We start from the raw sequence: 15689 nt of genomic DNA, 5'->3' as shown, positions 1-15689 counted from the left end.
CCATGCTGTTACCTGCACCTTGGCCAAATTCACCAAAATCACCACAATTTAGACCTGCTTTTAGCTGGTCTAAATTATACTCTACTGTGCGTCTGCCGGAATTCGGTCTGCCAAACACGCTAAACTTGACTTGCCCTGACACAAAAATGAAGATGACAGTTTTTATTCGAGCACACATCTACCAAAATAGGGGCTTTAGTCTCTATTCCAAGTTAATGCCGTAGTAAAGTCATAAATGCATCAAACAGTGGTATGAGAAACACTTCCATAGATTAAAAAAAATGAAATGGAAAAACAGTAACAAAAAGAGAGAACAGTCCTTACCTTTATTAAGGTTAGTTAATGTACCAATGTATTCAGCTTTCACAGACCTAAAATGAGTTGAAAAAGGCCGAGATGCAACAAAAAAAAGTATTATTTTTTAATTTGCATTGGTTCGGTCCAAAACAACAAATAGCTGTGCTCATTGGCAAGCTGTAACTTTGAAGCAGCTCTAGAAGCAGGGTGGCGACGTGCTGGGATTTTTTCATTTACCTCCCTGGAGGTCAAAGAGTCAGAGCGTCTGCAGACTCAACCACCGGCTGCTTTTCGTGATTGAATCTTTTGTTCAAGGACACTCGGGCTTTCCGTCAAGAGTCTGAACTCCTGGTCTGTTTTAAGATAACTCTGTCATTTATCACAGTGGCTATATGATCACAGCGCCGTTTTCCTTTGCTGTCATTTTGCGCACGCCTGTGCTTGAGACAATCCTTTATGCTATTTGTCTTCTTGTGTCTCAGAGGCTCCGGGCCGAGGAGCGGATGAGCAGACCGACACATCCTTCTCAGACTCGTCCCTCTTTGCTCACTGGGGTCAGGAGCTCAGCGCTGACAATCGACGAGTGGCGCTCAAGTTGTTTCAGTACTACGGCTACAACAGCTACCTCAGCGACCGTCTCCCATTAGACAGGCCGATAGCAGATCTCAGGCCGTCTGGGTAAGTTGCAGCAGTACAAAAAACAATTGAGCCTGTGTAAAGTAAAAATAATATGTCTTATACATTTTAAACGCCACAGACAAATATTGTTGAAAACAATGTCAAATTTGAATGATTAAAAAAAATCCAAGCACAATATAGAAAATGGGGAAAATCAAGCCCTTTTCTCTTGAATGATTTGATCCTTCTCTGCACTGCAACCACCACAATTATTTACAGCACAATTATTTAATCTAGCACAGGAGTCTGCAACCTCTGGCTCTGGAGCCACATGTGGCTCTTTAGTGACTCTCCTGTGGCACCCTGTGGTTCTCAAAAAAAAAAAAGGGGGGGGTGGTTAAAGAAAATAAATTTGTAAAAATTATTATTTACATATTTATTTGTATTTTTACAATAAAATAATCCTCAAATGAATTAATGTTTTAGATACAAAATGAATAATCAAAAACATTTCTTAGAGTCCATATTAAAAATAAAAAATTTAAAAATGTCCAAAAAGTGACCATAAAAAAAATAAAAAAAAATAAAAATAATAATAATAATAATTTGTCCAAAAAGTAAGAGGAAAAGCAGAAATTTTGCATAAAATGTCCATGAAATTGCCCCCACAAAAAAAAGTCAAAAAATTTATTTTTTTAAAAAGGCAGAAAAGAAAATGTTAAAAAAATATATCTTAAAATGTCCAAAAACAAAAGAAAGGCAGAAAATTCCAATAAAAATATTTTTGGAAAAATCAAGTCAGATATATTGTTTTAAGGCAGAAAATAACATGTTCAAAAAGTAACTACGAAATGTTAATAAACAAAAGAAGTCCAAAAAAAAAAAAAAAAAAAAAAACCTTTAATAAGTAACTATAAAATGTCCAAAAACAAAAAAAGAAATCCCGAAAATTACCATTAAGTGTCCATAACTTTTCCATGCTACGACAGCTCTAAATTGTCTAGGCTAATGCGAAGCCTCTGTCCACATGCTGGCTGTCAAAAAATAATAATAATAATAAAAATCCTACCCTCCTCGCTTTTCCGCCCTTCTCTGCACGATACATGATGTGTATGCACTGATGGCTGACAACGAGGCACTCTAGATGTTTATTGTAAGTGTCAGAGACAAAAAGAACTTCAAACTACACATCATTATTGACCGTGACTCACTTTTTATAGTGACATTAACAAGGTTGCAGGAGCCTACAAGGGGAGGTCCTGGTGCTAATTCTGGCACAGTTAAACGTTCCAGGGGATGTTTTCTCCGCTGCAGTCCCTCCAGATCATCCGTTGCCACCAAAACAAGCTCTTTAGATACATTCAAACTAGTGTGGGGGTGAGGGGTGTATTAATCACACATTTGGCCTTGGCGTTGTCCTCACATATCTTTAAAGACATGCTCAGGGAATAGCATTATGTAAGCAAGCGACTGTTTGCTTGGATAAACAACGCGATGTGGTGATGTGATTTGTCTAATGTGGCAGTGGCATGAGATGTAAATAGCTTCATTGCTGGAAGAGAGATGTGACAACATTAATCACTCTGTGAGTGCGTAATCAACTTATTTTCTATTCAAATTTTAACCACAATGCCATATACACTACTACTAAATAAATAGTCTTCATGTTGTTCAAATTGCATTCAGTTTTTCCGTTACAGCAGCTTGAGGGTTACTTACCTCACCAGCTATTTATTTGTCCTCCGCAGGTGCAGAAACCTCACTTATCCTTTAAACCTCCCACAAGTGAGCATCGTGTTCATTTTCGTGAATGAAGCCTTGTCTGTCATTCTGCGCTCCGTTCACTCCGCCATTAGCAGGACGCCCTCCCATCTTCTCAAGGAGATCATTCTGGTGGACGACAACAGCAATAACGGTAATCAGCAACCGTTTACAGTTTATCTTGCCTTAGCACAGTGTCCATTGCCACGCCGAGTAAATAGGAATGCAAAGTGTACTTTCCCTCGCTAGTCTTTTTACACCACAAAACAGTAGCAATATATAGTGTCCCCCCCATTGTTTGTCATATGAATAATGAAAGGTCCTGTAAAGTGAATTGAGATTTTTATTTTAAAATACATTATACATGTTAGAAGATAATTAAAAAGAGTTCTATCTAGTACTCCATTACAGTATTAAACTGTTTTTGATCATTTCAGTCATCCGATATATAGCCTACTGTTGTTGTTGTTTTTTATGGTAGCACATGAACACTTTGGAGTCTGTCATGAGTCGCCCCTTCCCACTATATAACAATTTCACCCCAAAAATGTTGTACTGATTGCAAATTGTACGACATTAGGGTTGGTGCAGGGTATGACATATTCCTTGTCACTGCATAAAGAATAAGTGGGGCTCAGAATAAGTGCACAGTATGCTTGATGCACTTTGTCTACCACCTGTGCTTCTGGCTGTGCAAGGCCGATTATAGAAATTGGTTTGCAGTAATTTAAGGAAGCATAAATAGTTTCACCTATGTAATCAGTACTGCTCCTTTGGCCCATTTAATGTTGTCAATTTAAAATGTTTTTCTCTGGATTTAATGAATGGCTGACTAGCCCTGATTAGGATAATTGGCTCAAAGCTTTACTGCAAATGTTTCTGCATCGAGGTGGTGGTAACTTATGACGGGGCTTCATTTATACAGATAAAACCCAATTATGTAAATAAGCCAAAATATCTCTACAACACTAATCAACGCTAGTAGTGTCATAAACTCATAATTATAGTAAACATTTGTTTGATGAACACACCTAGGTTATGAATAAAAAGTAATGAAAATAAGTGGCTTGTACAGATCATTATAAATCATGGAACCCCGGTATCAGATTTGCATAGCATAATCATATTAGCAAATAAATGTTGCTCTAATTATAGTCTTTGAAAAGGAAGATCTTGTTATACCTTTTTTTAGCTGAAGAACCAAATTGGAAATGTAGTTCCTTCCTGGAATAATGCATAATGTATTACCATAATATCAACGTATACTTTACATAACTGAAAGCTAAAGAACACAACAGGCATCAATCAAGAAGCCCTTTGCCAAGAACAATCAATAAAATAGCCATCCATCCATCTTCCTCTTCAGGGTTGTAGCAAACTGGATCCTATCCCAGCTGACATTGTGTAGAAGACAGACTATGCCCTGGATTGGTCGCCAGTCATTCAATCACAAGATACATACATATACAGTGTTTTTAAGTGGGGAATAAACCTATGTGGCTTGTACGGAAATCAGGAAAGTGAATCACTACACCATCAGTGACTCATTAAGAATAGAACACAACTTTATTTGTCTGTTTCAAGATAAACAGAAATTCATCTTTTAACACAGCTTTCAAATCGACACTTAATCCAATTAAAATAGCTCTCAGCATTTTACTTAAAGGGGAAGTCAACCCAATTATTATTTTTTTTTTACAATGATGTTATATGTGACCTCACTAGTCTAAACATGACATTCTGATTCATATCACATTTGTGGAATATGAGTTAAATCAGGCCATTTTTATCCATCTCAGGGGGGCGGCCATTTTGCCACTTGCTGTCGACTGAAGATGACATCACTGTTGCTCAGGTCTCAGGTAGCAACCAATCACAGCTCAGCTTCAGAAAACAGGTGATCTGTGATTAGTTGTTGCCAGTACCCTGACCAACATTGATGTCATCTTCAGTCGACAGCAAGTGGCAAAATGGCCGCCTCGAGATGGATAAAAACGGCTGGATTTTGCTTTATTACTCCACAAATGTGATATTAATCAGAATGTCATGTTTAGACTAGTAAGGTCACATATCACATATTATTGTCAAGAAATGTTTTAAGTTGACTTCCACTTTAACCAATAAAAACTGTCCTGTGCTCCATTTTAGGTCCTGATTCGGTTTGAAAACGTTACATTATATTGTGCAGGCGCATAACATTGTGGTCAGAGAGGGTAGTTCAGTGCTTATACCTCGAAGCAGCAAAATTCCTCCAGATCCTGCCGCGTTTAGAAGTGTATGAACACGTACCCTTATTTTCAGGCTTTGCATTATAACAGTGATAAAACCATATCTATTTTACTTCCAACCCAATTTGAAAAGGCTTTTCAGTAGCTTCATAACCAGCATCAAATATTGACAAGACTGCATTGTATAAAGTGTTTTTAATAATACACTCTCAAGGTCAAACCTTTATAGGATAACAGTTTTTAAAAGTACTGTATCTGCGCGAAAGCCAATTTAGTTAGCCATTAGATGTTATCAAGACGGTGACTACTGGCCCAGAGAGAAGTTTGTTTACCCAAGTCAATAATGCAAAACATGCAGCTTGGCCTGCAGCTTGCTGGAGCAGAATGTAGATCAGTGTTATGTTATCTTAACATACTGAGATGACAACGATCACACTCCCACGGGCTCCTGATGGCCTGAGAGTTGTAAATATCTACTTTAAAAAGCATAAATGGGAGAATGCATAGCTCTCTGCTTCGTTACGTCTCAAAAACGAGCATTGTGCAGCTTTTAATTGGCAGCCCCGGAGCAGCCCCCTTTAGCTCCTCCAGGTTGGCGAGTCACCATTTGACATTTTGCAGGTGGCAATCCACACTGTTTACCACTCATGTTGTCATGACAAAACTTGTGGATGGCATCTCACAAAAATGCCATTAGCCTATTGACCCGCAATGTAGCTGCCGCTGTGGAATTGTCTCATGAGCCACACAGCTGATCCCTTGATCAGACTGCAAAATTTTAGCACCGGTATTGGCCTGGTTTTTTCTATTATGAATGATTTTCCAAGATCTGACCTGATGTATTTTGTTGACTCCTTTTGGTATCACATAATCCATGATCAACAATTTGGCGTCAGAGAAGCCATATATTGCCAAAATGAAAAGTCAAGCATAGTATTTAATGGTAGTAGGAGGACATAGTGCCATCATGAGAGACCAAATTTATCTGTCAGTCATTACGTTTGTCAACTGCCGGTGTCACAGCTCACGTCCCACAGACATTAGCAGGCAGGAGAACATGTAGCCGTCAGGGGGTGGGGGGTGGGGGGGGAGTACGGGGTGGGAGGAGGGCCAATATACCTAGCTCATTCCTACTTAATTGGATAACGTCCCACGCTGTGGCTTGGGAAGTCTTGTCTGTGCGAGACTTATACCTATCACATGATTTATGATTCGATAAGCCACAAATTCTATTAATTCCAATGAGGTGTTAATGCGAAACACTGAAGCAAAAGTGTGACAGTATCTACTCTATGTCAGTGTCACATCAGTGTGCTCTTATTTCTTGAACACTAAACTAATCCATGGAACAGAAAATTGCCCATCTCTACTGTGCTATTGTTATGCCAGAAGCGTAGAATTGGTCCAAGGTGAATTCACATTCAGAGGATGTTAAAATATAGGGACATTATCTAAATATGTCAATTTTGTGACCAGTTACTATGATTATGACAATTATCTTCTTAATGTATCAAAAAATTGTTTGATCTGTTCAATACAAAATTCAAAAGTCAAATCCATCCAAATCTTTTCACCATCTGCGCCACAACTTAGACCTTGCTTTTAGTTGTTCTAAAATCGAATCTAAATTCTGTCACCTAATTGTCAGGTGCGCCAGGGGTGTGTAATAAAAAATGCTCTTCGTCTACCGGAATGGCCAGCAAGGTGCAAAACTGTCTGCCAAATTCCCATACACGGTAAACTAGACTTGCCCTGGCATGAAAATGAAGATGTGGCAGTTTTTATGCCAAGCGTACGTGCGCCTGCTTACCAAAATGTCACGTGTATAAATTATGTCGGGAACAAATATGCACTCGAAAATGTATAAATAAACACCTTCAGGTCAAGTATTCATCCTTACATGGTATTTTAGAATCGTACCTGTAAGGGATTAAGAGGAAAAAAATGACCTTTATTGTACCATTTTTCTAACAATATAGGCTTAAAACACTGTAGGGAAAATGGATGTGCAGTGTGAATACAACTGTCAGATTAAAAATATATAAATTGAATAGACATGAGCCCAGAACAACTGAGCAACAATAGAAGGAAAATGAATTGTTACTACCCTGCAGATGCTCTTTTCTTAGATATCTAAAGAACAGCATTCGTAATTCTTTCCACCTATTCTTACATAATAAAAAAACAACAACTTCAATTGTGCTGCTGTGTTATGGATGTACAAAGACGGTACTGAGCCAGTTCAACCACTGTTATATTGTTATTGCTCACTGTTGCCGCATCGAAAATGTATTATTGGATTTACCACATGAATGCAAGTACCTGTTGCTCCTGCTCGGCTCGGTCCCACAGCCCATTGCTTTCCATCATAGTGACACAAGTTTATCATTAGTGAAAGATGGATGGCTGTTGGCCAGCAGTCACTCCTGCTTTAATGAACTGTTCCTTATTATGATTTGTTGTGAGGCATAACACGCCATCCTTCTTATTTCCCATTCACATACATACAGAATACCTTCATTACTGACAGATCTGAATTGATTAGAAGTACAGAAATCTGTTGGCGCACTGGTGAAAATGAATAACTACAGTGGCTTTGCTATAAACAAAATGCAAAAAAATGAAAGGCCCTCAATGCTCTTTTGATAAATTAAAATGCAAAGGGGAATTAAATTTTTTTAGCTGTGCACTTTCATTCCATCTGTAGTTTGGACTGTTTGGACAAAGCATAAATGTGAAATGTATTGTTGCATTTGTTGCTTCGTAGGTTAGAAGGCAGAAACGCACAGCTTTCTTTCCATTTTTAACAGTTTGTTGGTTGAGTTTTCAAACAGGAAGCAACAATGACTCAATATGTGTTACAGTCATAATCCAAACAAACCAACTGTCCGCTCCACCAATCGTCTTACTCCCAGCAGTCCAGTAAAAATAAGATAAATAATGAGAAAATAAGATAAGAAAAATAGTGAATGAAATAAATTGGGTCTGCAGCTACCTAGTATGTTTAGAATCGAGCATCCCGTTGATTTATTGAGTAAAAATCATTTTGCATTATTTAACAAAATAACGTGCATATGAATATTTTTGTCCACTTGGGGTTGCCATTATCACGTTCCACTGTAGTATCTGTGACTTTGAATGAGTATGGCTTTAAAAGGCAGGGCCTGGCCTGGTGAGTGATGTGGGAGTCAGTAAGTGAGAGTGTAGCGTTTGTGGCCATTGGCAGCTCATTTATGAGCGTGCTCATTACAACTTTGTTTTCTTACCGTTAGTTTAATACAATTATTGAAAGTACACTGGCACCTCTGTCTATGCTTTACCACTTGTGGAGCATTACAATATGTTTGAACTAGCGCTATTAGGCAATACTGTATTAAATCCGCTAACATGCATTATGTTACCTTGTGTTGGTGATTGTATTCATGCTGATGTGGTGGTACGCATTGGACATCATTGTCCTTGTTAACCCTTGTGTTGTCTTGCGGGTCAAAAGTGACCCACTACCATGTTTAGCTGTAGAAAAAATAACTTAAACTACAGTTTTCCAACTTGAAACTTAATGACTTTTCCTAAATGGACCCCATCATCAGAAAAAGTGACACTTTGTTTTTGTTTATCTTTCCATATGGGCAGTACACCACTAGGGTACAAAGATTGTCTTATGGGTCATTTCTGACCCGTGAATTATAAAAGCATTTAAACACCAAACAAAAGTTCAAAGGCCCCCACAAACTCACTCGCACACGCAGGCATACGCACACACACACACAAGTTTGTTTTACTATCTTTGTGGAGCCATCTCATTGACATAATGCATTTCCTAGCCCCGTCCCCTAAACCCAACCATCAAAAATGCCTACTCCTATTACTTACCCTAACCTCAACCATAACTCAATTCAAACCTAACCTCTAAAACCAAGTCTTGACCCTCAAAAAGAGATCTAAACTTGTGGGGCCCAGCAAAATGGCCCCACAACTCTGTGAAATCCCGAAATGTTGGCCCCACTATGTAACAAAAACAAGACCACACACACACACACATTTTCAGTATTGCAAAAAGTTCCTGGAGATGACGAATGAAGTCAAGCGAAAAGTGTTGGTGAATAAACTTCCACCCACGTTCTACTCCAGTGGGCATCATTTTATTGGAAGAAATCCAACAGGATATGCTCACATCACTGGACCGAAGAGGCTTCTGCAAATTTGAAGTTTATATGGATTTTTGGAGGCTGATGCCAATTTCGACATAACTCGGCAGAATAAAATCCAGTTAATTACAAAAAATGCGTAATTAATAAAATAACTTGTTTTTTGGTTCCCTAACACTTACAACAATAAAGATATGAATTACACGCAGATTATTTGACAGTTTTACATTACTTTATCCTTTAGTATTTATTTAACTTTACAATAGAGAGAAAAATTGCCGAAATCAGACAAATTTATGCCATTTTTGGGGGGTCAAGGGACGATCCATTTCTTATGCTGTACTCTGTTGATGGGGGGAAAACATATTAGCAAAAATCAACAGATTTTTGCCTATTTTCAAATAGTTAATACCTGCCCAAGTGAAGTCCGCCAGTATTGGTGAGCAAACGCAAAACTGAAGATTTTAAGACTTTTTAAAAAAATTATTATTACTGCAGCTACATTCTACACACAGGAGTTATGCCCAGCAAGATGACTAAATCATAAAAAAATAAAACATTTGAAAAGTAACTTTTTATTTTAGTTAATTACTTTCTTCTTCTTCTTTTAAAATTTTTATTGTCATTTTATTATTTTTTTCATCATTGCCTGTTTTAATTGTTAATTGTAGTATAGGCTAAAATATGGAGGCCCACCCCCATAGTTTGGACATCCCTCCCCAACATAAAAAAATATGTAATATAAGTAAGCAAAACGATCAGGCGTATTAGAGCTTTGAATGCCATTTCAAATGTTATTTTCTATTTCCGAGCCAAATGGCTCCGCCGCCCAATAAGGATGCCGTTATCCAGCAATGTGGCTCCAGCACTGCATGCCTGTGAAGCGCGCTAATGGTTCCCCTCGGCAGGCTTCCGGTTGTTGGCAAGTCACAGCAAAGCTATTAGGGAGAGACAGCCACTCAACTAGTTTGCTGGGTTGCATAAAAGGGCCAACCCAATATGAACTCTACCATGGCCCAACAAAAAACACTGCAAGCATCTTATTTGTGTTTGGATTTTTTCATTAGTTCTCTTGATTATTGCAAATTCCACCTTTGTAATCCATTATGTTGTCGATTAGATGGTTAGATCTCTGCCTCAAAGCCTTGCGAAAATCATTTTCCCATACGGATTAATGTTACTGCAGTCACACACACCGGATAGCGCGGAATCACGATGGAAGAGTCTGTGAATGACGGAGAACATCCAAAGTTTGGGATTTTTCACGCTTGTGCGGTCTTTTTTTTTTTTTTTTGACATGTCATTATCATTGCTCTCCTTTTTTTTTGTTTCTTTTTTTTTTTTGAACGTGGGTGGGTTTGTGTATGTGCGTGTGTGCGTGCGTGTGAGTGTGTGTGTATTCATTAGTTCACCTAAAACCTATTAAAAAAATCCCATACCGTTCACCTAAACCGAACACTTCCAGCCAGAGTCGTGAGGCCGTCAGGAGACCCGAGGAAGGACCAAAGAAAAGAAAGGAAAGTGAAATCCAGCCCCGACGCTTGTGCGGTCCTACAGGTTATAGCCATTATCCTCTATATTGAATTTGTTCTTATCATGTATGAGAATGTTTTTTGGGAGCTTTGGAGGGGTTAGGTTGGAGGAATTTAGGTGGAGGAAAAATGCAACTTCAATTTGTACAACAGTCCATATTCTTATGTGTGTGCGTGTGTGTGTGTTTTGTAGAAGAGCTGAAGGAGAAGATGAAAATTTTTGTGTCAGAGACCAACAGCGAACGTCCGGGATTTATCAAGATGGTGCGGCATGCCAAGCAGGAGGGCCTGATCCGGTCCAGAGTGAGCGGATGGCGAGTCGCTACCGCTCCAGTCGTTGCCCTCTTCGACGCCCATGTAGAGTTCAATGTTGGCTGGTGAGTCTCTCGTGGTTCTGAGGGGATTTGCTGGAAATACATTTGAGTGGCTTCCTGCCCTCTGCCTAATGTGCCTGTAAACAAATACAGCATGATGATCATTTGTATTCAACCAGAAAGTGCATTTCAATGTGTTTTCAAATTGTTATTTAGCATTTTCATCTACGCACACATTACACAAGGGCAGTTCCCATTAGTTTATCAGATGTGCAATAAATGAATTCATCTCCGTGCCCTCTCATAAGCACACGCATAATAACGAGGGAGATAAGAAGCCAGCGAAAACAAATGCTCCAATTAAGCGTGCGCTCTTCTGTCTCATTTAAAGGGCGGAACCCGTTCTTCAGAGAATTCAAGAGGACAGAACTCGCATAATCTCCCCTTCGTTTGATAACATCAAGTACGACACATTTGAGATTGAGGAGTATCCGCTGTCTGCTCAGGGCTTTGACTGGGAGTTGTGGTGTCGCTACCTCAACCCCCCAAAGTCCTGGTGGCACAAGGGGAACAAAAGTGCTCCCATCCAGTAAGTGAATGTCACATCCTGATAGATGACATGTTTTTTTTTTCAAGTGTTTTTTGTTTGTTTGTTTTAACTTAGATGCATTCATTAATGTTGGGACAAAATAGCCAGCAAGTGTAATATTGTTGTACAGTGGATCCCCACTTACTTCATGTTTTGCACCCATGGATTTACCTATTTGCAGTTTTTTTTTTCCAGTTGGGTGTTTAAGGGAGGGTCAACCAATTTTTTCATGAAAAAAAATTATTTCAGGTTTATTCCCATTTTTCAATCATTTTGTGGTGCATCCCCCCCCCCCCAAATGCATTTATAATTGATATGAATTATATAAATATAAAAGCAGGTGGATAGTGCTACTTTATTCATATCCCACAAATACAATATTAATCACAATACCGTGTTTAGGCTAGTAGAGATGCATAGAAAATAATATTGTCAAGAAAATTTAACAGTACAGAAAATGGATGGATGGGCTTCCACTTTAATAAGAAAAGTGGCACATTAAAGAATTTAGCAGTTGTGTATCATGATTAATTAATTGCGTTGTCTTTCGGTGTGCATGGCTTGACCACCAGGGAGCAGTATAATACAGTCAAGAAGTCTTTTTTTGGCAGAGGATAAAGAATATATGCTGAGTATTTACTATTTTTGTATTATTATGTTGAGTTGAGTTGAGTTCAATGTCACCATACCGCGCTCCCATCTCAATATTTTTTGTTGCAAGTCTAAGCAAAAAATAATAATAATTGGTCAAAGGACAGCTCGGAAAAATCTCTGAAAAAAAAAAGACATATGTCGGGTCACTCGTATCTCATGGCTGTCCTGTATTCCGCTACCAGTGAGAAAATGAATGAGTTGCTTTGTGATTCCCGACCTCTATGTGCATTATTCAAGCACACATTTTTCATTTTCATCGCCAAGGTTACAGGCTTGCTCTTCTTTTGTTTTTGCATTTACTGCATCAAAGTCAACAATACCGAACCGCATCCCCTTTCTTCTCGCAGGAGCCCCGCTCTGATTGGCTGCTTTGTGGTGGACAGGCTGTACTTTGAGGAGATAGGTCTTCTGGATGAAGGCATGGAGGTGTACGGGGGCGAGAATGTGGAGCTGGGCATTAGGGTGAGTAATGTTGTCACCTTGTGTGGCCATGGACCATTGTTCATCCATGAAATATGTGCAAAATTACCTAAGGTAATGGCACTTTATGGCAGTTTGTGGAGCAAGGTCACACTGGGAGTCACTTTTCACTTTCAGTAGCCGCAGTCTCTTAAGAAATATTGATCAGCTGAGTGCTTATTTTTTAGTCAGAAAAAACAGACCCATTGGGGTTGCATACTGTGGTTTGTGGTTAAGAATGCCATTATTACTACATCAGTAAGGTCTGATAAAAGATTTGCATTGTGCATCATAATTGTTTTTGCATTGTGGTTGAGTATGCGTCACACGTAATTAGGTTCCCCTGCATCACGATTATCTGAGTCCATCTGTCAGCTTTTTCTCAAAAGTTCTTTTTTCTTTTTTTTCTTCTTTTTTTTTTGTCAGCAACCAATTTTGGTCATGCGCCTCGCAACTGTGTCAGTTTATTTTTGGTGCAGAGAACAGCAACTCTGTTGCAACGCACAAGAAGCAAAGGGAAAAACACTCCTCTCAACTATATCGACATATACAATATACTGTATATTACGCATCCCACGGTGGATATAAAAAGTCTACACAACCTGTTCAAATGACAGGTTTCTGTGATTTTTTTTTTTTTTTATCAAACCAAGGTAAAACATTTCAAAACACTTTTTAACCATTAATATGACCTTTAGTCTGGTACAACTCCATTAACTCATTCACTGCCATTGACGGCTATAGATGTCAAGAATTCCTTTTAACCATTTCTATTAGTTTAACATTTTTTCCACTTTTTTTAAACAAGAGTATGAAAACCTAGAAAAAATGTTTATTGTATGTTTAGAACAGATATAACATTTTTGAATAATTGTGAGTTAACTTTTGAAGTCATGCAATTAATTACATTTTTTTTTTTTTTATCGCCTGATGCGATTATTAAAAATTAGGGGCGTTAGTCAATAATTTTTTTAAATTGTAATTAATCGCATGATTTCGCTAGTTAACTCACGATTAATCACAAATCTCACAAAAAAATTCTAGGTTTTCATTCTCTTGTTAACAAAAGTGGGAAAAAATGTTAAACTAATAGTTATAGTTAAAATGATTTTTTTTAACGTCTATAGCCATCAATGGCAGTGAATGAGTTAAAAAAAAACTGAGATCATGTGGTTGCACAAGTGTTCACACCTAAGGGATGTATGTGGCTGTGTTCAGAATTAACCAATTACTTTTAAACTCATGTTAAATGGGATTCAGCACACACACACACACACACTGCAACTTAAAGTGAACCTGAATCTACAACAGCTTCTTCTGGGTTGTTCTTCAATGCCAAACTTATTAAATCGTGCATTTGTGGACCTTGGTTTATGCATTAAAAACAGCAAAATGGCCTTCCTCAAGCTGTTCCCACAAGGTTGGAAGCAGACAATCGTCTATGTAACTATTGGTTCTATAATCCAACACCTGATTGGTTGAAGTGTCTCCTAAGTCTTGTTGTTCTTGTTTCTAATGTGATCGAGACATCCTCACATTAAACTGCAGGTGCTTCTTTTTTTCCTCGTCAGCATTTTCCAAAGAAACAGACCAAACCCATCAACGCCGTAAAGTATGGCTGCATTAGCCCTCTGTTGAATAGCCCTTCTAAAGTGGTCTTGACGATACGGCTGTAATAACCGTCTTCATTTCAAAAGACTGCTGCTCTGCGCTCACCATGCGCATCATCACAAAGCACAGAGCAGCAAAATTGTACGTGTGTGATAAAAGCGCCAATTCTCATGTTCAGGGTGATTGCACAGTTGAACTGTTTCGTAGCAGAGCGCAGGTTCTTTGTTGGTTGGGATCCTTCAATGAAAACAACATTTTACAGTTATTAACCTTTAGAGTGACTAATGTGATCGTATACAGTTTGTTTTTAACCGCAACCGTGTACTGGGCATATTAGAGTATATTTTTTTACACATGTGGAATTCTCTCAACACTGTGCCTTATTTTACTGCAGGCAAAAATTGACCTGTTGCACTTTAGTTAGCTGGACCATGTAACACATTTCACTATGAATTGTTACCAATATTACATTTACTGTATCAACTAGAAATTGCAATTGGGATCACACACAAAACGTGCCATCTGTGTCATCTAAGTGTTATTACAATTGGTCAGTTGACTCCAAATCTCTACCATATGCCAGATTTATACTGTCTACCACATATATGGTTTACACCGTACACCCCTAATTGCGAGACGTCAAATAGAACATGTACAATAATACGAATAAGAATTTGATGCCATGAAAATAAGCGATGTAACAGTCCAAATTTATGACGCATAAGTGGGAACTGTGCTTGTATACATACCGAGAATCATGTGACCAACGGTATACGCCACTCCTTGCAATTTATTAGCATCTTCATTACCTCTGGATCACTTTTCTAATGCTTGTCACAACATACTTGCAATATGTTGCAACATTTTGAATGTCAGCGTTCACTCTGTGATCTGACACATCTTGTAAGACCCTGACAACATTTCACTGGATTTTATAAAAGGATACTGAATGCAGAAAGGTCACTTGTGGCAAAGATAGCCAGAAGAAACAAAGTTCGTGCTGTGATGGTTTTATTTTTTCCAGGAATGACATCGTCCCTCAGACTCAAACTGCCAGTTGTTTACTTGCACTGTTGAAGACCGGCCCTCACTCGCCTCCAGGCTGACAGTTCAGCTATGGTTTAGAAATGCTGTGCCCACGGAGGCTGGCTTGTCTGCTGTGTGCCGGTCATGCCTTCACACCAGCTGCTAGCATGACTGGCAGCTGAAGGATCCTCAGAGACAAACTAGGCCGACAGATAAGGTCTTTGGCAGATGCTTGAAAGCGGCATCCTGGGTAAAATGAAAGGGAAAATGTACCCGAGCTGTCTGTTGTCAATCAGTCGCTGCACTCTAATTAAGTTCAATGACATAAATGTTTATTTTATGTGACTGTCTCGTGAGATAAGGATAGTAGATGCCCTAAATCATGCATTTGAACCCTTTTGTAGTAGGATTTTATTGTCTCAGGGGAAGTAAATATTTTACTGAGTTTATCC

The 15689-nt window shown here is 38.6% G+C and overlaps 1 protein-coding gene across 1 annotated transcript in view; it reads left to right on the top strand.

Moving 5' to 3' along the window:
* Window positions 1-15689, top strand: part of galnt18b (UDP-N-acetyl-alpha-D-galactosamine:polypeptide N-acetylgalactosaminyltransferase 18b) — a 74374-nt gene that overhangs the window by 37060 nt on the left and 21625 nt on the right. Inside the window, exons 2-6 of the mRNA XM_077563056.1 lie at window positions 780-975; window positions 2664-2830; window positions 10778-10961; window positions 11290-11487; window positions 12489-12603. Coding sequence (XP_077419182.1) covers window positions 780-975; window positions 2664-2830; window positions 10778-10961; window positions 11290-11487; window positions 12489-12603 — 860 coding nt within the window. The remainder of the gene's footprint in view (window positions 1-779; window positions 976-2663; window positions 2831-10777; window positions 10962-11289; window positions 11488-12488; window positions 12604-15689) is intronic.

The sequence above is a fragment of the Vanacampus margaritifer genome, chromosome 4 (genome assembly GCF_051991255.1).
Source record: "Vanacampus margaritifer isolate UIUO_Vmar chromosome 4, RoL_Vmar_1.0, whole genome shotgun sequence".
Classification (NCBI taxonomy): domain Eukaryota; kingdom Metazoa; phylum Chordata; class Actinopteri; order Syngnathiformes; family Syngnathidae; genus Vanacampus; species Vanacampus margaritifer.
This window is presented reverse-complemented; position numbering and strand designations above follow the sequence as displayed.